The following is a 25601-nucleotide window of genomic DNA, read 5'->3' on the forward strand; positions in this document are numbered from 1 at the left end:
ATGACTGAGAAAAACACAAATAAGTATAATACATCAAGCATGAATTAATGGCCAGTATACTTTAGGAAGGGAAGGAATAGTTATATCTCGAGGTATCTAAGAGGAGAGGAGTAACAGTGTAAAGAAGTGTTATAGGAGTTGGAGACTAAAATAATAAGCTATGGCTATGACAGGCCATGAATAACATTCTTAACCACTCAACTTTACACCTTACAGTCAGTGAGGGCAATTGAAGGTGTTTGGGGAGGAAAAGTTATGATAAGAGATTCAGAACAGTGACTCAAGTAGAATGAGCTTGAGAGAGACACACTGGAAGCTGGAGTAGTTAGAAGGGTGTTGCAACAATCCAGTAAAAGAAAAAGGAAATTAAGATTTGAACTAGAGAAATAGGAAGATTTAACATTTTGTAGTTAAAACAGCAGGACTTTGTGTAGATGAAAGTGGTAAGAAAGCAAAAGGTTAAAAGTGTTCTTGAGTAAATAAAAGTGTTCTTAAGTAAAGTGGCATTAATAGAATTAGAAGAGAGAAAAGAACCAGTGAGATCTGTCGGGCACAGGATGGGCTAAGGGGAAATAACTAACAGACCCATTTTGGAAAGAAAAGCTCCTTTTAATAGGTTTTGTCTTAGACAGATAGTGTTAGAGATGCTTTTGGGAATACTATGTGAAAACATTCTTCTCAATTATGCAACTGTGTTAATGTATGTTAATGAATGTTTTAACCTATCTTAAAAGCTAACACAATTTTAGCAATTTATTATCTGAAATTACATTTTGTTATTATCATACATTTAGAGAAAGCTAGTTTCCATTTTTGGTAAATAGTTATATTCAACTAAGCCCCTCATAGTCCAAGTTTTTTAAAAAACATGAAACCATTATTATCTCATTCTATATCTTATGTTTCCGAGTAGTTTAGTATACTTATTTACATGTTCAAAGTAGTGGGTTTTCAAGATAAATGTCAAATTTTTAGACCTGAATTTATTCTTTACACATCAAAACCACAATATGGAAACAGGAGAAAGTTTTATAGGAAAATTATATGCCAAAAGCTGTGCTAATAATTCATTAAAGCAAGGCCATTAAATGCTTGGGCATATTTTAAGAGATGTAGAAACAGGAATGACAAAACTCCCTGTCTCTTGCCACAGAAAATTTACATATCTGAAAAGAACAAAATCTCAAAAAGGGGCCTATTCTTCAAAGTTATTTTCTCTTGCCGGATTCTATGAGTTTTTCAAAGTGCCACTACATTTCTGTAACAATAAAAAAATTGGAACAATATTCAAACTGAAGAGAAGTATTACAGTCCTCATGAGATAAGATCAAACAATTTAAAGTTTAATATTTCCTTTTTTATCTATATCACTATTTCTCCTTTTTACTTGCTTAAGGGAAAGACCATTTGTCATATTTATTAGAAATATGATGAAAAACTAAACACTGTACCAAGTTGGTATATAGAGAACAAATATTTTGAAGAATGTGATTATTTTAAAAGCTATCAAAGTCTCAATGCATATTCCTGACAATGTGGAATTGAAAAAAATTAAGGGTGCCTTATGTGTAGAATTCACTGCATTTGCTCATGATGTCTACAGAAAGAAAGGAAATACATGAAAATCAAAATGAATACATCACCCAGTCTTTGTAGTCCAAATTGCCCATAATCTTTGCCCTGAATAAATCCTTGAAATACATAAGTAGCTCCATCAGGTTCAGCAGAAACCTAAAAATATTTAAAATTCTGATTGAATCTGAAGACTAGCCACAGCTATACTTTCCCAGCCCTAATAAATACCTAATTTTATTAATCAATGAATATTATACAGCATTCATTTCCTCTATATCTTCCTTATATATAAAACAGTATATTATACCAAATTTGCCATTATTAAAAGATTAATACAAATTTTTCAGTTGTAAATAATATTTTAAGAGGCTAGTTGTTAAAATAAATATAGAGATACGTAGATTTCTTATAGGCTAAGAAGTCTTTTGCCCAAGAAGGCAAAGGAAAATGCAATAGAGTGAGGCAAATGGCTGATTAAAAATTAAAATATAATAACACTGTACTTTTGTAGATTAGATTAATGTTCATCAAATATGCATTTCTTCTCTACCTGAAAGGGAAATCAGCTACCCACCTAGTGGCTATCTCCTATCTTTGCCCCCCCCACCCCCCAGCGTTTCTATTGTCCGCAGAAGTTTCACTGTGTTTCCATTCCACCAGGAGGAATCTTAGATCTAATGTAAAGGCCTGACCATACTTTAAACCCAAAACCAGTTCAAGTAGTTCCAGTTGCCTATCAGTGCAACAACTCTCAGGAGCAAGGTGCCTTCCCCTGGGCTGTATAAATACCCTGCCTTCAATCAACACAAATTTTTCTCTCCTCTCCAATAGATAGACAGGGCTTTGGAGCTGCCATCCACCCAGACAGTTGCCTCCCTCTCCTCCCCAGGAGACCAGCCACAAAGGGATCTCTTCCTCTGCTCTTTTAAACCCTTAGTGCTATGTAAGTGGCAATATTGGGTCATTTAATGAAAGTTTCTGTTGTGTCTGGGCCTGTGTTTTCAGGACACACCATTCAGGAACTTATTCTCCAATCCCTTCCCACCGTCCTTCCTGGGAGGGATACACCTTCTATCCCATTGATGGTGAGTTTGGTGCTGTTACTTGCTTTGGCCAAGGAATGTGGATGGAATAGGGCATGGGTCAACTATAAGCCTACTCTTTAAGAGGTAGGTTTTCAATTGTCTTTCCAGGAGCTCCTGACCTCTGACAAGAGAAGGACATGCCCTAGGTGGCAACTGCCCCTTGAAACCGATCTGAACCATATTTGAGGACACCATAGCCTCAAGTAGAGCCCCCCCACCCCCATCCACTGGTTCCAGACACACAAAACATAATTAAATGCTTATTGTTATTTATCCCTGAGATTTTGTGGTCGCATCTAAAGCTGCAAATGCTAATACCTGTACTTTCCATGTGTATAAAATTCTATATTTTAAATGTACTTTATATACATAATGTTATTTGATCACCTTTGGATAAAATAGGAATTAATACATCTCAGTGATCTTGAGGACTGCCTAGCAATGTGAATTTACCCTGAAGTTTGTTTTAATTAATGGCAATTAGCTTCCTGAATCATGTACAATATTGTAAAAGTTATAAAAATCTTGAATCCGTTCCCTAAAAAGCAAACACATAAAACTATTCATGGAAGTCTGACAGTTCACATCCAAGTATTTATTCCTTTTTATCAGACATCATTCTCTGCTTGAGGTCTTCTAAAAAGGAAATCATTATAAAAAAACATAAATAGCTCAAACTCTAACATTATAATGAATGAGTCATTTTATTTGTTTCTTAGATGAAATTGTACAATGAAGTAATATGAATACACTGGAGACTGAGTCAGTTCCCAAATCCATGAGTATCAGTACAAAATCTGGAAATTGGGGATGGACTTTATTTTTTTCTCAGGAGCAAAACTTTACTGAAGTTTATGACCTACCATCTTTCCCACTAACTATTCCTTGTAAAAGAAGGGTTATTACTTGAGAGGATTTGTTCAGAACTCTCATGTCATTCTTCAGTAAAGAAGAATGCTGGACAGCGTGTACTATAGATATAAGATTATGTTTCAAATTGTCAGTAAACACCACACTGACATTAATTAATGAATAGGACAGAAAGGAGCCTTGGTGATGCCATAACTATCTCCTCACAAGAAATTCACATAAGTTCTTCTTCACAGGCAACATCTTGATATTTACTAAAGTTGTGCTTCCATTTAATGGACATACTTAAAGTTGCTGATGTGTTTTTGATAATACATTACATATGCCTTATCGAATATCAGTTCCAGACAATGATTATGAATTATATTTTACCAAGATCATCACAGTGCTGACTGTAGACATACAATGTACCAATGACAAAAGGTACATTTTATACAAAATTCCTAAACATATAAACACTCAAACAAAATATCCTAACAGTAAGCAAACCCACCAGAATCCAAAAATTCTAATTTAGAATCCTTCATCTCAATAACTTACAATACTAAATATTTATACTACATCAATTATTGTTAAAATAATTTATCTAAACATGGCAATTTTGCTATTTTATTTATGTGTTCATAATTAGGTAAACTTTTTATGCTTTCTTTTTCTGGACAAACTGCAAATTTGGCATTAAAATCAGAAGTGGACTTTTAAAGAAATATACTCACAAAGCCATCCATGGCCCAATTTTCCTCCTTCATTTTCTTCACAGAAGCATGAGTTGGTACTTTAATTAGATAGATGTGTAACATTAAGCGAGCTTCTTGGCTTTTATACACCCCTGTAAAATGTAGTGATATTTTAGTCTACATAATATTGTAAGTAGTTATGCTTTTTATTATTTATAATTCCATATATATAATACATATATAATTATATATATATATATATATACACACACATATATATATCAGGTAAGATATTTGATAAGAAAATAAATAAAACCAGGACCAAGTCAAGGGCGACTTCACCTATAATGCTTTCTACAAACATTGCAATATACATTGATCTCTCCTCTGGCTGAAATCTTCAATTTAAATCTTAATTGTATGGTTAAGTTACCTATACTATTAAAATTAATTATTACTGTTCATAATAACATGCTTCTTATGGAAAATAGCATTTGAACTAGGTCTTGAAATTTTGAGTTAAAATTTTAGTTCAGGGGGGCTAAATAAAAGTACTGACATAAAGGATAGCAAAAATATATAAAATGCTTTTTTAAATGGTAAATATTCTAGAGTAGAAATAAAGGAAAGTATAAATGTGTTTAGGGGAATAGTAGGAAATAAAACCTGAAGTAAAAATTTTGTGATTTGCTGATGGCTGTAATTTAAGACTTCATTCATTCATCTATTCATTCACTTACATAATAAAGCACTAAAGACTATACTGGGAATGAAAAGACAATGAGATATAGATCATGACCTAAAGTAAATTACAATTAATAGGGAAAAGGCATAAAAATTAAACAAAAATCAAATTGCAGGGAAAATGTTATAATCTATTTGCATGTACACTATAAAGAAAAGTAAATTAAATATATTTCATGAGTCATATTTGTTTTTCCATATTTGTAGAAAAAAGTTTATAAGTTTTCCTAAACTTTAGAACAAATACAAATTTATTTTGTGCTAACTTTTATAGAAAATAAATAAATACTTTTTTTATATTTCAGAGTTTGAAATTGCAGTCACAATATAAATGAGTGTCTCTCATTCATATGAAGTGTCTTTCAATTTATATTATGTAGTTATGTATATTTTTAAAATACAGTGTACATTAAATTCTAATAATTTTGGATTTAATGCAAAGTCATTCAATAATACAGAATGATCAATAGATAAAATTTTATTTTCCCCATTTTATCTACACTGAAAATTATTTCATTATTAACATTTTTTGGATGTACATAGCCAAGAAGTTTTCAATATATATATTTCATATTTATAATATCAAATGTCATAGTGCTTTATTTTTTAAAATGAGAGCAAAAATAATTCAATTTCATTAATTTGACAATATTCATTGCAGCCTATTTTCTTCCAAGAACTCTTCCAGATTCTAGAGACACAGTAATGAAGTGGAAGGTGAAGAGCTGACCTCTTAGAGCCTATATGTCTGTATTATAGACAAATAATAAGTTAAACAATAAAATATACACGTAGTACAATATCAGTTAATGAAAATTTCAAAAATGAAGCAGAATTGAGTCACCTAAAGCTAAGACTATGACCGGCTATGTTTGCAATGTGCTGCTTTAGAGCAGCTCTCCAGGGAGATATGGTCTGAAGAGATGACATTTAAGAAAATATGTGAATAGTGAAGAGCAGCAGAACAATCAAATATAAAGAGGGAAGAATGCCAGAGACAAAAGAACCAGAAACTGGAGGAGAAGCCTAAGCAGGCAGGTAGCACTCTGGGCCCCTTAAACTTCTGCAGCTCTACATTTTCTGCCTTAAATTTTGGGTGTCCATTTAAAAGAAACAATTTTGTGACCATAAAATAAACAGAAAATCACTGATCCAGTCTCTTTAAAGTTATTAGTATAGAGAAAGCTTTAGTTGCATTTAAATAAAAAAGTTCTATACTAATGCATGTTTGCAGCACCACAGAGTTTTATATTTATGTAGTAAAAAATCAACTGTCAACCTAAGAACTGGAAAGCATTGCTTTTGAATGAATTATGAATTTCGTCAAAAACAAATGTAACACATATCTCACTATGTAAAAATCATATATAAAAATTGTTATTAACCATCACTAAAATGAAGGCATTATTTTTTGCTGTGTGCATGTGATACCTGAAAGTAGCAGTTCCATGTTGCTATTGCTGAGTGTAGCATTAACTCTCCCAGTGGAAGAATTGAAGCTAGTAATTGTCAAGGTCATAGGTTGTTTCCTTCCTTTGAAATTGTAAGAGCCCTTCCATATATAATTTTGGGCAAACACGTCATCAGGAACTGTGAACAGATTAAATAAACACAGACATTAATTTTACAGAATCTTTTAAATAAAAGTTTTAAATATTTAATACTAATGAATATTATTTTATCTAATCATGATACTTTGCTAAATGTACAATAATAATGAATGTCTATGACAGAATGAATTATTCAAGTAAAAGTGTCTCATTCCTTAAATAAATCAAAGTTATAACCTAGATTTGTTCATGATTCCATCAATATGAGAGAAATAGGTAACACCAATTAAAGACATGAGATTTTTACTTAGAACATAGCTAAATATCAAGTTCACTCATATTTGGTCTCCTGTAACAATATTTTTCTTTCAGAACAAAAGTAAAATTATTTTACTGAACCAAGTCCATCTGTGTACAATTCCCAAGAGGCCTGCTTTTCTCTCAGCTGTGGGAACAGATTTGTAGAATCATTAAAAACTCTCTTACAGAATGGCCTCTGGGGACTGTCAGAAGGGATCGCTCTTTTGTCCACCATTCACAATACTGGGTTTGGTTATTCCAATAATAGATGCTCCTGAAGAAGAAAAGACTCCACCATATTGGCAGCTTTGATTTTTACTGGTATTTTTAGACATAACAGAATTGTCACTATAAATGCCTAAGGCTCATGGGGGAAAGATGGTTTATAGCAGAATCAGAGAACATTCAAAATGTTAGAAAACACTTGTTTAAAGAAGAAGCACTATTTTAGATACAGCGAAATAAGACATGACATTTATTTAAAGTAGTTATAAAATCTATAGTTATATAAATTATTTGTGTCAAAGTCTGCTCAGATCTTGAGGAGAGGCTAGAGGAGCTTCCATGAATCCTAGCTGTCACAATAAAGCACATTACCAGAAATCAGTTACTGAGAAACCATGTCAATTTGGGTGAGTGAGTGAATGAAGCAGGTTTAGGGGAAAGCCTTTTGTCTCCAAGAAGTTATTGACAACTTGTTACCTGATCGCCCCTTCTTAGATTATACTTCTGACCAATCAGATCACAGAGACTGGAGTTAGTTACACTTTGTGAATTCCCTGAATTCTATTCAGAAATCCTTTAAAAATAAAACTACTGCAGAAGATCAGCATAAAATACCCTCAAGAGCTTTTACTGAAAATCTCAGCCAAAATAATTATTGTTTATTTCCACGATAATTCATAAGCTATATAGCAGAGGGACTAGAAGTGAAGTTGCTGAAATTAAGCTGCTTGAAGTCCTTCTACAATATATAAAATGTGTGATTGTGCATAAGTTACTTTAACTCTCTAAACCTGAATTCCTCATGGAAATTAACAGGGGATTAGCATAGGGTTATTAGAAACATTAAGTGGGATAATGAATATGAAGTGTTTAGTTCAGTTTTAGCTCAGCGTTAGCTGCTACTGTTACTATTATTATTAGATAGGTAAAATAAGGAAAATGTGGATTATATAAACTCATTAAATAATTTCTAATAAAATACATATTTAGCAGACATGTAGTTAGAATAATGAAAAATCCACGGTCCTTTGACAAATCAGCCTCCCACTGGCTGGGCCAAACCCCCAAACTCCCCATCTATGCTCTGTATCCAAGAAAGGAATCTTGCTAAAAGTTTGGTACAGAGTTGGTGAAGAGTCTGATTTGGCAATCACCTTAAAGAATATTTTAGCTTATCAAAGTTAACCTAGGAAAAGCTTTAGTCAGCAATAACAAGCTTTTTAATGCAAGCACAGGAATTTTGGGGTAACAGGCTTCTAGCTGCACAGATGAGAGGAGTGGCGAGAAAGATGTTCTGACAGGGATGCTCAACAAATAGTGGGCACTCGACAAATAAATGTTCTCGTTGTTTGTTTGTTTTTTCCCCTGTTCTGTGTTTTGATTATTTTCTGCTACGTCCAGAAAGTTAAGACAAATCTGCGACAGCTAATGATCTTCTGTTAATGGTACTTTCGGGTAGGAGGGCTGGTTGAAGGAGATGGAAGAGAGCCTCGGCCACAAGAGACCTCAGCAATGGAAAGAAGTAGAAGGCAGCAGCAGCCAAGTGAGATGCATCAGGATTAGTCAGTGATGTGAAAGTAAATGCCAAACAACTGGCTCAGGGCAGAGGGGGTGTGGGGTGAGGGCGGTGGTGGTTGTCATCTGTAGCATTTGTTGATTTCTATTGTGTAAATATTCCCATAATGAAACATTCCAAACTACCAACATGACACCACTGGTGGCGGAGATGGGAAGACTGTGTAGAAATGGGCTCTGGTGAGCCTCTCCCAGCCGGCTCCAGTGCCCCACCACTGCAGGGAGAACTTTCTCACTTAGACCTGAGAGCTATGATTCACGATAAGGTGCCAGAGGCAGACACTTGGGTTACATTTACAATGGGAATAGAATATTTCTGTCACTATTTTGAGGTTTACATGTGACTGTGTATTTGACAGTCTTTGGAAATTGAATTATCATCCAACTATCACTGTTATGGATGACACCAAGAGGAGGAAAACAATGCTGGTGACCTCCCTTATTTCACACCATGTTAGAATTTAAGCTTCGCCTCCTAAGCTTCATAGCATTGTCAAATAAATGCTTCTGACTTTGAAACAATTGCCAAACTTCATTCACCTTAACTGGGAGTAATCTAATCACTTTGTTTCATACATGATTTTAAATGGAATGTTTTTAATGTTTTCCCATTTAAGATAACAATTGCTCTAGAGCTTTTATGGGTATTTTTACTCAGGTTAAGACAGTTTCTTTCCTTTCTAGTTTACTTAGAATTTTTAAAAATCACAAACAGATATTGAATTTTATCAAATACTCTCTGTGCATATGCTGAGATTATACAGTTTTTGCATTTCAATTTCTTAATGTGATAGATTACATTTTAGGATTAGGTAATATGAAAATATCCCTGCACATTTATGAGGCACCCAATTTAGTCTTGATGTTTTATCCTTACTTTGTTAGTTTTCTTCAAAGAACTATGTTAGGCTCTATCGAGATTCTCCTATTTTACCTCTGGTATTTTTTTTTTTTTTTTTGCTTATTTTTTAATTGTCATACTGATTTCTGGTTTCTTCAGGTTTATAATCTACTATACTTTTTAATCTGCTTAACATTTAGCATTTAACTTGTTAATTCTTTATTATTTTCTGAAACAAAGATTTAAAGACTTGTTTTAAGACTATAAATTTCCCTCACAACTTTTATTTTGCTGTGATCTCTAAATTTTGATATTTAGATTTTTCAATGCAATTAAGTCCTAATACTGCATTTTTCATGTTAATTTCTTCTTTCATTCATGAATTATTCATGAATGAATTTAATTTTTTCCTTAATTTCAAAACATTCAGGCAAAATTTTAATGTACCCCTGTTCCTATTAATTTTTAATTGCATCATCAGAGATCAGATCTGAAGAATGGCTTTGCTTTGAATTTTGTAGAAATTTATCTATTAATTAATACATGTTCCAGTTTTATGGATGCTCCACATGCCTTTAAGAAAACACTATTCTGTAATTGTTTCAGGTAAAATCTTTACATATGTATATTGGGCCAATCTTACTGTTTGTTGTTTAGTCTTCCATATCCACTTTTTTCCCCATATGCCTGATTTATTTATGGGATGACCACAGGCCATGTTTTCCACAGGACAATCCAGAAATTACACTTGATGTGCTGGGCTATTATCAAAGGCACCTCCATGTTACCAGATAGAACATCTGCTTGGAAAATGATGGGCACTGGTTGCCCATTATGATATCTGACTGTTGCCAACCCTTCTCTCTTAGGCTAATATACACTTTGGCTGCCTTAAAGTTATCTTGTCTGTAGTTTTGAATGTCAGTGTTAGTCTTAGAGTTTTGTGGGCACTATGGTTTATACATTGAAAACTTCTATATCCAGCTGGAAATCAACACTAGCACCATTCTTGACCCAATAGAACTGGGAGTCCTTCCTTGGAGTCAAGATTAGATGTAAATACTCAATTTTATTAATTGCTCTTCATTTATATTTGTTAAGTAAAATACTGACTAGTGCAATAATAAGCTGTTTTCATATATTGAGCAATAAGGGCTAAGCACTTCACTATGTTTGTTTTTTTGTTTTTGCTTTTTCTCGCATGGGTAGGCGCCGGGAATCAAACCAGGGTCTCCAGGATGGCAGGCGAGAACTCTGTCACTGAGCCATCGTGGCCCGCCCTTCACTATGTTTTATATTCATCTCTTACAGCATTTTCATGAAGTTCAAGACAATAATGTAATCATTATTCCTGTTGTATAGATCAAAAGAAATGTAGGCTTAGATAACTTCCCCAGAGTCACATGCCAGGGAATGGATAAGATAAGAATTGTATACTCTGGACAAGTTCTAGAATTTGCTGATATTTTATCTTACTCTCATACCAAGTATATTTTATTATTTTTAAAAATCTCTATTAATATTATTTTTTAAGCTTTCTGTTAATTTGATCACCTCTCATTTTTTAATTTTAACTTTATAATCTAAGTAAAATTACTACCATTATTTTATAGTCATTTGTAGATAATCTTGAAGGGACTTTTATAGAGAGAACTACAAACAAAATTTTTGGAACATGAACATGTCATTATATTATATTGCTTTAGATTATAATACAAATGATCAAACTCCAAATTCAAGAGCATCAGATATATAATTTCCCATACTGAAATATATTTTATGAATAAAGAATTGCTTTATCTAGAAAATAGTAAAATGATTTTAGAAGTCATGAATTCTAGAAAAACAAATTAAATCACTCACCACTTAGCTTTGGGCTGGGGGTTCCTAGTGCAGGTCTAGGGTCTTTCACCAGTATTTTAGAACCAGCTATGGAAAGAAATGAAAGTTTTCACCAAATTAAATATAATTAATAACAGATACATATATACACAAAATGATTCACTGTCAATTTTATTCTCTGACATATAATTCCCTTGAAAATATACTGTTCATTACAGCACCTCAGTCTCCAACCAACACTCCTCCTATACAGCCAACAGTTGTTAATTAACCTCATTGTAGCCCATTGTGACATGGGGCAGACAGTTCTTGTCTTATCTTGGGATACTGTTTTTAATCTAGAGACATAAACCAACATGGAAGCAATTAAGCTGAGAGTTGAGATGACACTTCTGAGAGGCAGAAATCGCTTGGCTGAGGTTCACATTTAAGAATGGACACTTGATAAGTATGGATAGATTCAAAGGTGACTAAAGTTTTAAAGGAGATTAAGTATAAAAAAATCTTAGGATCTCTTTATAGTGTCATGTTATAGATTCTGATTCCAACTCTACACCAAAACAAATAAACTGATAAAGCATAATAACTTCCAGAATAAAACCCTTTCCAAACTCTTTCAAAAGTGGCCAAGGAAAATATCTAAGAAGTAAAATCATCCCAAAGATTCAAACCAGAGGTAGCCCAATACTAAGCAACTCATACAGGGTACCGGATGGGGCTGGCAAGCTGTAGGGGCTATATCATGTGCGACATTGTAGACCATGCAAAGACCTAGATTTTTGTCCTAAGAACAATGTAAAAGGTTTTAAAAGGAAGAGGTTTGGGTTGACATTACTCTGGCAAGAAGATGGAGAACAAGCTGGTAAGGAACAAGCATTGGTATAGGCATAGAGGCTAGGAGGTTGCTGTAGTTGTCCCAGTGAGAGGTAATGCTGAGTTAGACTAGGGCAGTGGTGATTATAAGACAGAAGAGTCTACAAACAATAACGATACTGAAATCATGGTAGATTTAGAGGGATAAGGCGATGTCCAAGCTAACTGGGAGGTTTCTACTTTGCAAATCTACACGGTCTTAGTGCTTCTGAGACAGGGAACACTAAAAGAGGACTATATAGGGAGGAGGATTCAATTTTGTATATGTTGAATATTGACATATTTTGGAGTCATTCAAGAAGAACTGCCAAGGAAGTCATTGAATTCATAGGTCTGGAGCCAAAAGGAGACAAATGGGATAGAAATATTTGTAAACTATTGCCATAGAAGAGACTATCGAAGCCATAGGCTTGAATGAGAAAACCTATAGAGAGAATACAGAATGAAAAGAGAAGATGGCTCAGAACAGATCCTTTAGAAAGACATCGGTAGAAAAGAATAAGCCTATAAAGGAGATGAAGAAGGAATATCCAGAATCATGAGGTAAAATAAACATTTATTCATTCCATAAATATTTATTGAACACTTTTCACATGCAAAACACTGATGTAAATATCAAAAGTACAGTTGCAAACACTTTGAACAAGTTCTCCATTATTACTGAGATTATATTTTAGGGGAAGCTGAGAGTACAGGAGGGTGGAGACAGATAATGATGAGTAAACAAATAAAAGAATAATATCGTCTCACCTAGTAGCAATTTCTATTGCGATTTTTTTTTTAAGAGAGAAAAGCAGAAACTGCTAGCTCCGGGAAAGAGTAAAAACATTTCAAGGTGGCAAAAATCCCTATCATTTTTTAATGTTGCAAGAGATCAAAAATAAGAAGGCCTGGAAAATAAAACTTGTTGGTTATAAGGACCAGGAGTATGCTGATGATCTTATCTAGGAGCTCTAGAAAAATTTTCTTTCTTCTCTCTTCTGGTAACACAACACTTTTCCTCTGGTAAAGTCATTACATCTGGTCCAGTTGGAGATTGACCTCCCAAGCAGCCAACTGCGGTGGCCAGGCCTCCTTGAGCTGTCAAAATAACACACTAGCCTGGTTCAGTAATGGATTTAGAGATGGGCTTGGTTCAAAATTGGAATAATCAGAGTCCTGGACACTGAACCTCGCCCAAGCTTTGGGAAAGATTCTTTTGACTAGGGTCGCTATGCTAGAAGTTTTCGTACCGGCAGATGCTGGAAGCAATTTTCCCTACCTTGAAGAGAGAACTTGAAGAAGGAGGCAAAAAGAAAAAAAAAAAAAATGGAGCTTGAAAAAAAGCTAGAAAAAGGCCTTACGAAAATTTCTGTAAACTCGGGAGCCAGAGGTGTCTACATTATTCCCACCCTTGGAGTTGTCCCACAGTTTTCCTTTGCTCTTAAGCTAATGTGTGTTGAGTTTTGTCTCTCGCAGGTGAGCAAGACTTAAATGGTACAATCTATTGTGTCAAAAGCTTCTGTGGAGAAAACTTACCTTCACAAACAGGAACTTTTCCAGTCCAAGTGTTATCAGATCTACACACTCTATGTTCTGTTCCACCTGCCAAGAAGAAGCCAGGCTGGCAAGTATAAACCAGTGTATACCCATGAGATGGAAGGTCCATGCCTACTACATTTGCATGTGCAGGAATTTCTGGCTGTTTACAGCTGTGGGCTAGATAAGGGAAAGAGATGAATATTGTTTTATAGTAAGGTTTTTAAAATTCTGAGACAGTATTCGCAATATATTCCCAGAGGTACTTTAGGGCCTTTATATAAAGATACCTTTGAATAATTATTTCAGTGGACCAACGAAAATACATCAATCTAAAATGTACATATTGAATCGCATAATGTAGTATATTCTAAACTACAATCTGTGGAACACTGATAGATGTTAATAGGCAAAGAAGAAAAAATGTGTCTCATAGATAAAGTTCTGAAAATGTGCATAATATCATCATTTTAGAGAACCACAATGAACATTAGCTTTTTTTTCCAGAAAATGTTAGCACACATTTCTTTCTTCTGCCAAATTATTCTTATTCTCAGTGCTTTTTATTTATGTATTTTTTATTGTGAAAAATAGCATATATACAAAAAAAAGCAATAAATTTCAAAGCACACCACAATAAGTAGTTGTAGAACAGATTTCAGAATTTGGTGTGGCTTACAGCTCCATAATTTTAAGTTTTTACTTCTAATTGTTTCAAGACACTGGAAACTAAAAGAAACATTAACATAATGATTCAACAATGATACTCATATTTTAAATATTATCTTTTCTGTATAACTTCATCTTTTCCTTTGATCTTTCTCTCAATCTTTAGGGGTATTTAGGTTATGTCCATTCTAACTTTTTCATGTTGGAAAGAGCTGTCAATAATATGGGATAGGGGGATGGAACTAGTTGATGTTCTGGAGAAGCTGGCCCCTCTGCATTTCAGTACTTATCTGGTCCAGGGACCGATCTGGAGGTTATAGGTTTCTGGGAAGTAATCATAGCACATGGAACCTTTGTAGAATCTCAGCTAAAACTCAACATAAGCAGTTTAAAAGATTTAAAAATGATATCTTTTTAAAGTTTGTCAAACTCAGATTTTTCCATACAAGATTAAAAACAGTGCAATGTTTATTTTCGTGATATTTATTTTAAATTGTATAAAGGAACATGTTTTCTAAGAGTAAATGCAACCACAGGTCATTATATTCTCTGATATTAATACTTACCAATGTAGAAGCTACAATTCAATAAATTTTTATGCAAGGAATTTTCTGCCCATATTTTTGGCACAGTTGCTAGAATCATCATTTCATTCATCTAACTTTGCTCTCTTTTTCTCCATATTTGTTTGCACTCCTAATTTCCTACCTTGATTCCATCATACTTATATTTATGTTGTTTCTTGGTGCTGCCTCCTTGGTGCTGTTCACTTGTTTTGTATCTCATAAATGCCATTCCTTTTTCACTCAGAGATAGATAATACAAGGACTTTTCCCCCTAATATGAAAAATATTTCTAATCTGTCATAGTGACTTGAATATGTCCCTCCAAAATTCATGTCCATCCATTACCTGAGAATGTGATTTTATATGGAAACATGTCTTTGCAGATAGATGTATTTAAAGTAAGGATGGAAATGAGATCATGCTGGATTAGGGTTGGCCCAAAACTCAATGACAGCATCTATCTAAGAGAATGGAAAGACACACAGACATATGGGGAAGAAAGTGATGTGAAGACAGAAGCAGAGATTAGAGCGATGCATCTATAAGCCAAGGAATGTTAAGGATGGCTGGGAAGTCATCTTCTGATAGCTGGGAAACAGGCATGGAACCGATTCTTCCTTGGCAAAGGAACTAACTCTGCCTACACTTGATTTTGGACTTCTGGCTTCCAGGTCTATGACAGAATTAACTCCTGTTGTTGTAAATCATCAGTTTGTGACTTACACAACTAATAATGCAGTCATAGGAAATTAACACATGTGACTACAGATTCTTAAAGATGATCTTGGGGGAAAAAGTGTTTTGTGGACAAAATCTTTGAAAAAATAAATTCTATTTGTTTCCTGGTGTTTGTTCACAAAGCTACAAAAACTACAGCTAACAGGTGGTGCAACAGTGGCTTAGTGGCAGAATTCTGTCATGTCAAAGACCCAGGTTCAATTCCTGAAGCTTGTTCATGCCAAAATAAATAAATAATAATAGCTAACATTTTTGAAGAGTATGTGCTAACCATTGTGTTCAACAGTTTACATCTTAAATAATTAAGTTAATATAAACTGATCTTCATGGGGAGCATATCCTTAAGGCCAAACACACATAGTCTACCTCTAGATTGTGTTAACTCCCACAGTATGTACATACTATAAATTCTGAGAAGCTCTGCAGTAACAGAAGCTGTTTTACTTAAATCATCATTTACGAAATGTAGGTCATCAAAGAAACTTGGTTTACCACAAAATTCCTACCTACATCTCATCAGCTGTATAAAGTATACACTCTGAAGAACTCTCTTGTAAAGAATTTTGCCTTATTTATATGTAAGCCATCTGGGTAGGTGAGATGACTTCTCAGTGGAGTATTCTGCTGCTTTTAAGGAAAATGTAGGTATGTGACCACTGGAGTGGTTTTGAACAGGGCTTGATGGGGCTTCAGCAAATCTTAAAATTTATATACCTTTTGAATACTTCAACTTACTCTCATTATTTCACCAAGAGAGTGAGAATTAAAAAGATGAGAAAGGAGATAGGAAGAGGGAGGGAGAGGGAGAGAAGAGATTAGTAACTCACTAGCTAAACTTCGTTTCTAACTCTATGCCAGAAAAAGGTATTTAAGGACCTTGAGCTTTGTTCATATTTAATCTCTATAGTAAGTGCTCCAAACCTGGGGTGAGTGCACATTTAGAGGCTTCAGGAAATCCTGAAATAGTTTCAAACTTTTGGCCAATGTATCTATGCATATTTTCTTTTCAGTGTGTTTCTAATTTTTCTGAGATTCTAGGTTTCGTGTGTTATTAGAGATTAAGAATTACTACATTAGAGTTTTCTATATAGAGGAATACTTCAGATTCATAGATGCAGATCTAAAAATTATCTAAATTGCCTGGAATTACAGCTAAAATTACTAATTGACCAGGCTTAACACAGTCATAAGGGTTTTACAAAAAAGAAAAAGAAAACTGTGCCTAATGCCTTCTGACTTTTTTAGAAAGAGTATTCCCCAATAGGAACAGGATTATGACATAGTAATAAAATTATAAACATGAAATGTTTTATTCTAATTGAAAGAATAAGCCATTATACACAGCCATGAGGACATATATCTGCTTTAACACTTGGAACAGAAAGCACATATAAACTCTTACCCATGAAACTTACGTATGCATTCAGGCTGAATTCCACTCCACGTGAGGTCAGGAAGACAAGTGCGGGTTGTAGACCCTTGGAGAAGATGGCCTTTCTTGCAGTGGAACTGCACAACACTTCCTACCTACAACAAATTAAAGAGTAAAAACACATGATCTAATGCAGTTTCAAATACAGCAACCAAAAGAAAAAGTATTGTGTGAGAAGATATTTCCAAATGAAATTCTGCATGGTAGGAGCCTAGAAGGAAAAGAAATTGAAACATGAAAATATAAAATTTGGAAAAAGTCAAGACTAAGGGAGAAATGTTTCTTTGTCTACTTATTATGATCAAATATTCAAGAACCCAAAATATATTTAGACACCAAAGCTTTGCTATAGTATTTTTGAGGTAAATATATAGGAAATCAAAAGGCCAACAAGCTGCATATGGATGTAAAACAGAGGGTTAGATAGATAAGGATAAACAAATGCAGCTAAAAGAAATTCGGAAATAAAGATAACAAATAACGCAGAAAGAGGTAAGTGAATTTTGAAGATGGCAAATGCAATGTGAGTAAAGACAAAGTTGGTTTCTGAAGTTTGTGGTGGCAACAGAAACAGAATGGAAAACATAGAGTGTGCACTAAGCTTTTAAGGATGCAGAATTTAGACAAATACACAGAAAAATGGCCATCAAAATATGATACCCTGACCACTAGCATCAGCATTGCCTAGGAAGTTGTAGAAAGCAAATTATGGGCCTTATGCCGGACTTACTAAATTAGAAGGACTGTTTTCACAAGCCTTCCTGAGGATTCTAATATACACTTCAGTTTGAGAACAACTGATATAGAAGAACATGAGAGAAACTGTAGTTTAGAATATACATCATAGGTTTTAGGAACAAAAGAGAATGCATTGGACTGGCTGGTATGCATACTTTACAAAGTGGAGGGGAGGGGACAGTAAAGAAGAAAGCAATTGTATCTGGTAAATAAGCAAACAAACCAAAGGGTAATGTAGACTTGGTTTTAATTCTGGAGTTGACCTTTTCAGCTATGGGTTTTGAATTCTTCTCTTTGAGATGAGATGAAGGCGTAAAAAATCTGCCTAAGCTAGGAGGCAAGACATTTTCACCATTGGGCATCAACTTCAGCCCCGCAAGTCCAGGCTTAAGAAAAATTGAATTGTAAGGAACCTTATGCATTTGTAATACAAAATAACCAGAAAGCTTGAATTGAAAAAAAAGTGGATACTCTTTCAGTCTTACTTTGGAGATTCATGTCATTGTATGCATTATAGGTAATGAAACCTTATATAACATGTTTACCTCACTCAATATACTTGAGTGCTAATTTCAGTCATAAATCGGAAATCTTATATAATCATCACCAAAATTATTTGGTCAGGATAAATTACTTAGGGCTAAATATGTTAATTTTAAATATCTTCTGGTTAAATATGTAAGAGTCAGATTAAAAACATTTTATATCTATAATAGCTTTATGTTACAAACCCTAACTCCAAATAATGTATTTTCTAAAAGCCAGAGCTCAATGAAAAGAATGAAACAGCATTTGGTAAAATTTGCATTTATTATTCACTCCATAATCAATCTAATGTTGAATCCATCATTTTGATAGCTAACCTCATTGCCACCAATCTATATTTGGCCATAGATTGTTTCAATTTACAATATTTTGAATAAAAAGAGAAATTATATTGAATACTTTTTCCAACCATAGTTTTCATCATCTCTAGCAGCATGTGGTATATTCTTATATGTTAATAACTATATCTATGTCCAAAAATCCATTTTATAAATGTTTAAAGGAACAAAAAGTAAATAAATGAAAATATTAAGGAGAACAATTAATAAAATTATTTGAATTTTCTGCAATTTCTCTCTTTCCCCTTTTTCTTGCCCTTTCCTGAGGTGACCTTCCTACAGCTTGCTTTTACTTCCTAACTCACTGCTCCTGGATATGTGATTAAACTAGGGGCGGATATAAAGGCTGGGACATTTAGTTCTCCCTCTCTGGGAATTTGAATCTCAGATCAAGGAATTCTCTTTCTATGGGTTGCTGAGATGTAAATAGAAGCACTTTACCATTGGCCATACTGCCAATCTACAGGTAGACAAAAAGGAAGCAGACATACAGAAAGTGGAAGAGACCCAATATGGAGCTGTCCAGTTCTTAGATTTCAGGCTTGTTGAGTCTTGTCTAGATTCTTTCTCTTGGTATCTGAGACATACAAGGTTTTTTTTTTTTTTTTTTTTTTTTTCCATTTTTTGTAAATATCTTTAATGTCTCACTTCTGCATTCAATTTGTTGTGATATTATATCTCAGGCAGTTATACACTAGTGAAAAACTGAGCATGAAAAAGTGAATAATATCTTTGTAATTATTACTATGAGGACAATTTTGACCTGAAGGGGCCCCACCAAAATGCTCTCAAGACAAGTTTTGTAAAGCCTTTAGGCTTAAGCTAGCTAAAAAATAGTTTATCTTACTTGCAAGCAAGACTCTTTCTTAATTGATAAAGTTGCTTATAAATGATTTGATAAAAGGCCATATTCATTTGAAATCCACCAATAAATCTGTATGTGCTACATAACTTTTTAAATTTATTTGGCTCTCTATATATCTATATCATATCTTTGTATATACATGTCCATACATACATATATATGCACATACATATCTGGCCTTTGAGTGTGAGAAAATGAATGTTTCTAATTTAACACAGTATATTATTTGTAATTTTAATAGAGCTTAATATAATCAAAATATTATGATATAAGCTTTACCATAATAGATCTCTAATCTGTTATTTTTATCTAAATAGAACATAATAATCTAATATATATTCTCAGTCCAAATAATATGAATTCAGGGTTAGGTTAACATTACAACATTTTTCAAAGATTCTGGAAGAATTTTTAAAATGCAGTGTTAATGATCCTATTCATTTCACTGAATGACTATTCGATGCTCAATCATTTCCATTTCCATTATCTCAAAGAATATTTACTATAAAGAATTCATATTCTCCAAAAAGATCACTTGATTTAGAGCACAGACAATAAATAACATCAAAGTTGTGTGTTCTGTCAACTATGTTTTCACTAACTGCTTTATGAGCAAAGCACATCACATCAGTTTCTTTATGTATGTGATTGGGACTAATACTGTGTACCTAGATGGCCATTTTTCAGGATTAAGATCAACTGATCAAAGCTTTTAGGGACATAGATATCTAACGTTCTCTAAAATCACTGTTATAATAGAGAGACTAAGACACTCTTTTGTACTTGTATTATCTGGACAGAACTAAGGCAAACTGGAAAAATTGGAAATGTTATCAAATCAATGCTCATACTGTGCCTTGAACTGTAGATTAATGGAAAATATTTTTAGCAAGAAAATATGGCACCTTTGATGAGCATTTCCTTTAGAATGGATGTTCTTCAGGTTCACACTGAATTTTTCACAGAATAGCTCAGTTTAGCAAACTTTGTAACACAAGGCAATTGGTAATGTGTAAATTGGCTATTTCCTTTTGGAATCACTATGCACTCTGGCTCCCCTTAAGCCCCTGTAAAGGCAAACTTGCAGAATCTCTACATAAAATCTAAATTAGAAAAAGGGAGAACAAGAAAGTAGTCCACACATGACTCGGCATGCTGAAGAATTCTAATATAACAACCCAACACTATGTTGAGTAACAATAGGTTATGGCTAAATTATTTTCCACAAATCTCCCATATCAATGACCATATATGAAAAACTTGTTTAGGCTTATAAACAAATATTGCTTTATTGAATCATCACATTTATTCATGTTTGCTAATTTCACACCACGGAAGTCTCTCCATTAACTCTTCCCATATTTTCATTTCCTAAATGATTTCATACATTTCTATAGAATTCACTCATTCACTCCCTTTCCTCTTTAATTATGTACTGCTCATGGATTTTCCTGTGCTCATTTTTTCTTTCATTTTATATTTTTGTTGTAAGGCTATTTTCTTGAAGCATATTTGTATCTACCTAGTTTCCTTTTATTTCCACTCTTTTGTTATCTTTTTAAAATGCCTGTTGCCTTTTCTATATTTTTATAAGTGCAAATATGTGGCTGCTTTTCTATATGCCATCAGGATTATATGTACAAGAACCAGAGAACCATTTGACTATATTTTATACTAAATGGAAATATTTATTTAAAGGACCCACTTGAAATCCAAATGTATTATTCTGCGATCCATGCCTTGGCACTCCTGGGTTTTCACATGAGGTACGGGTGGGTTCTAAAATGAAGATTAAAATATATATTATTTCTTCAAAAATTTCAATACATATTTTTCTCTCATACAAAACAATTTTAAATGATCTGGTTTTTAATGACTGAGCCCTGGGTAGTAATGAAAAGAGTAAATCTAATAGCATCTCTCCATGGACAGAAGCCTGCTAATCTTGAAATAAGAAATTCAGATAGACTACACTTTACAATATTTATGCTATTCTTGAACTTTGAACTCTTCCAGTATAAAAGCACTTGACACCTAACTAACTCTATGGATACAAAGGAAAACGAAGTCAATGAGGGAAGCACACATGCAGAAAACTTTTGCTCAAGGAGTTAGTTAAGGTACAATCTCAGGTCAGCTAATAGTCCCCCTCAAGAGAGTAAGAGAGGTTTTTTCCACAGCCAGGAGTTAGTTATTAGGATTCTTCACCGACACTTGTAGGAGATTCATCATAAGAATGTTCTAGGTAGGGCTGGTCATCTCTGAGTTGGCTCATTAATATGGCAGATTATTTGCTTAGTTTGCCAAATGTGCCATTGAATTTTACAGACATTTTAAAATCAGTACAGTATATTTTTTGTTTATTTTTGGAACAAGTTTAATGTCATATGAATATGCTTTATAAATTATAAATATGCAAATGAATTTGAAAGTTTTAACTTTTCTATTTTATCGATAAACCAGAAAATTAGTTCAAGTGATTCTTCTCGAAGCTTTAAATGCTAAAAATAATGTCATATGCCTTATCAGTACTTAGTTACAGTTATCCTCTAAATGTTTCTACATTTTAATTTACTTTTCATATTTAGCTAGCTATAGTACAAAGGATAAAGAAAACCATGAAATCTCACCACTATCTATTAATTTCAAAATTTCTGAGCATAGTCAGCCTTTAATCATTGTTACCTATGCAGTGAGGTGATGAGCCACTCCAAGTGCCATCTGCTTGACATATTCTGGTGCTTGATCCGACCAATATGAAAGGAGAATTGCAGTTGAATGAAACCTCTGACTGGTAGATAAAGCTTTTTCCTTCTCTTTTCCCTTGGGCAGGTACACCAGGATCACCACAAAACTTTGCTGCATGTGAAAAAATCAAAGACACTTTATAGAAATGATTTAGGATTCTGCAGTTTAGAAAAATGGCCAATAACTGGAATATTGCACTCAAGTGTGATGTTATTCAGATTAATCTATCCTAATAAGACGTTTGATTTTTTTCTAGTTTATATTAACTTGAATAAATGCCAATCTCAGTGTAATACTCAAAATACTAATCAGATTTAGGTAGTTTCTTCCTTATAGGGTACCTTAATAAATGTAAATTAACTTCTTTTTTTATTGACCATAATCAAACCATGTATTTATACACATAAACTGCAAAGTTCGAATACATTCTTGGAAAGGCATATGATTTATAGATGGGCTCTGTCATGAAAAACCAAATCATAATCCATGAACTCTCCAGATTGTTCTGATTTTTTACCTATATAGAAAAAGATATGCACTGTTCTTTTGTTCCACTCTGTTCAACATTTGGAGCCCTTATTCCAGATTCTTATTGCTTTCCTCTTTAAATACTGTGGGTAATGTGGTGTATGTTTTAAGAGAACAGAAAACCAACAAAGTCCAAATCTGTATAAAACTAAGAGCACTCCATGATCTACAATAAACACTGAAGGGATAAACTTGATAGAAGTTCTAACCAAATTGAGTAGATGATTCCAGTCAAATTATATTATTAAGTTACTAATATAAAACAGACACTATTCTAAGTGGTTTTAGGCATTTGGATATATCCATAAACAAACAGAATGAGTCACCTGCCTTTGTGTGGTTTATATATTTGTGAGGGAAACAGACAAAAAAAATAAACATAATAAGCAAGTAAAATAATCTGTGTGAAGATAAGTCCTATGGGGAAAAATAGCACAGAGGAGGGAGTCCAGAACTGTGTAAATGTGTTTGTGGCAGGGAACAAGTAAAATTTTAAATAAAGTGGCAATATATCTCTTATTGAGAAGAAATTTGGAGGAATCATAGGATTTAGCCATGCCTACATCCCTGGGGGAGAGAAATTTAGAGTCAGGAAACAGCACCATCAAAGCCCCATGCTAGGACATAGCTGGTGTGTTGGAAGAAGATTTAGGGGGCCAGAGTAGGTACACAGAATGAAATAGGGGATGAGGCAGGGTCATTTCAAATCTAGTAGATAACCAAGGCAAAGCTATCTATATCAAGTGCTTTGGAGTTTTAAATATACACACTCAGCACCTGAAATTTAATGGGCCTCTAAAAACAAACAACAAAAAACTCTTTTTAAAAACATAAATGCTTCCTTAAGATGCATTTGAGTTCAAGTGATCATAAAAGGCATCATCAACACCAAGACAGATTTGAGAGGGAAAGGGAGGCTCTAAATGGATAGGATGCCTGCTGGGCAAGTGGGATGTGTGAATATCCTAACTGTGGAGTACCTTGATGTGCTGGTTTGAAACTGTTGTGAACTCCAGAATAGCCATGCTTTTTAATCCTTGTCAATATTGTTGAGTAGGAAATTTTTGATTAACTTGTTTCCATGGGGATGTGACCCACCCAGTTATGAGTGGGACCTTTGATCAGGCGGTTTCCATGAAGATGTGTCTCCACCCATTCAAGGTGAAGTTGCTCACTGGAGCCCTTTAAGAGAGAACCATTTTGGAAAAAGCTTCAGAGCCAAAGACCTTTGGAGATGGAGAAAAAAATGTCCCCTGGAAAGCCATTTGAAGAAGCTGTAAAGAAAACTAGCAGATGTTGCCATGCCTTCTCAGCCAACAGAGGTGTTCCAGAGGGCATCAACCTTTCTTGCGTGAAGATAACTTCTTATTGGTGCCTTAAGTTGGATGTTTTTAAAGCCTTAGAACTGTAAAATTGCAACGTGCTAAACTCCTTTTTAAAACCCATCCCATTTCTGATGTATTGCATTCTGGTAGCTTTAGCAAATTAATACTCTTGGTCTTAGCTCAATGTCCTAAGAAGAATTTCCCTAAAATCAAAGAGTCTAGGAGAAACTTGAATTTTCAAACCTCTTTTTAAAAGCAACTATTTTTTTCTTTTAAAAACTGTTAATGTTAAAAGCAATTAGAAATATTAAAAAAGTACATTACGGGAAATTTTTCAGAATAAAGTAGCACTATTAACATTAATTTATTGCTTTTGTTCTCATTTTAACTATCTCTTGGTTATTGTGGATGGTAGTACTTTTTTGAACCCAAGCACTTCTAGCAATATAAAATCAAAGGCCAGGGGCCTTCTCTTGCCATGTTAATCTTTGTATGCACAGTGCCTACTACGTTTGGAATTCAAACGTAATGTTTGCTTAGTAAACATCAATGGGCATCCCAATCTAAGTTATCGTTTCTATGTTATTTCATAACCCGATTCTCAAAAATTTCTATTGTATCTTTCTGCTTCATCATTCATTTCAGACTCTTACCTCCATTTAAAAGAGAAAGAAGGAAGGTGTAACCACATACGCTCTTCAGTATATTATAGATTAATATTCTTGTATGTCCCCTTATACACGTGTACAAAATTTCTGTAGAGCATACCCTTGTGAATACAATTCCTGGGCCATAGGCTCTGCACATTTTTAACTTTACAAAATAATATCAACTGCTTTTGCAAATTTTTTAAATCACTTTACCCACCCTTAAATATAGAAGCTCCCGTGTACCATATCCTCACCAACATTTGATGTGGTCCAGTTTTTTTCTTTTAATCTGATGGTTATGAAGTAGTTGTCCATGTGTTTCAGCCCGTTATTTTTTCTGCTGTCTTTTTCTTCCTAGGAATTTCTCACTAGAGTACCACTTTTAATTTCCTTCAGGAACTTTTCCTCTGCATTTATAACTTGTTTAACTGTTTAGCACAAGAAGCCTAACTTTCAGCCCACCTTGGCTTTTACTGTACCCTCCTCACTAAGCTTAATGATTTCTAGCTTCTGATTTAAAGGGAGAGCCATGCACTCTTTTCTTTCACTTGAACAGTTAGAGGCCATTATAGGGTTACTAACTGGCCTAATTTTCAATATTGTTGTGACTCAGGGAATTGGGAGGCCTGAGGAGAGGCAGAGAGAAGGGAAATAGTAGGTTGGTGAGACAGTCAGAATATACACATTTATGAAGTTCACTATCTTATATGAGCCCAATTTGTGGCACCCCAGACAATTACAATAGTAATATAGAAGAGCAAAGATCACAAATCACCATAACAG

General features: G+C 33.9%; 1 protein-coding gene across 1 annotated transcript in view; it reads right to left on the reverse strand.

Moving 5' to 3' along the window:
• CSMD3 (CUB and Sushi multiple domains 3) overlaps nucleotides 1-25601 on the reverse strand; it is a 1056828-nt gene that overhangs the window by 3315 nt on the left and 1027912 nt on the right. Inside the window, exons 62-69 of the mRNA XM_077163312.1 lie at nucleotides 22253-22426; nucleotides 21273-21346; nucleotides 17064-17175; nucleotides 13676-13855; nucleotides 11306-11371; nucleotides 6383-6541; nucleotides 4247-4359; nucleotides 1644-1731 (exon numbers count right to left, since the gene is read on the reverse strand). Of these exons, the coding sequence (XP_077019427.1) occupies nucleotides 1644-1731; nucleotides 4247-4359; nucleotides 6383-6541; nucleotides 11306-11371; nucleotides 13676-13855; nucleotides 17064-17175; nucleotides 21273-21346; nucleotides 22253-22426 (966 nt within the window). The remainder of the gene's footprint in view (nucleotides 1-1643; nucleotides 1732-4246; nucleotides 4360-6382; nucleotides 6542-11305; nucleotides 11372-13675; nucleotides 13856-17063; nucleotides 17176-21272; nucleotides 21347-22252; nucleotides 22427-25601) is intronic.

The sequence above is a fragment of the Tamandua tetradactyla genome, chromosome 6 (assembly GCF_023851605.1).
Source record: "Tamandua tetradactyla isolate mTamTet1 chromosome 6, mTamTet1.pri, whole genome shotgun sequence".
Classification (NCBI taxonomy): domain Eukaryota; kingdom Metazoa; phylum Chordata; class Mammalia; order Pilosa; family Myrmecophagidae; genus Tamandua; species Tamandua tetradactyla.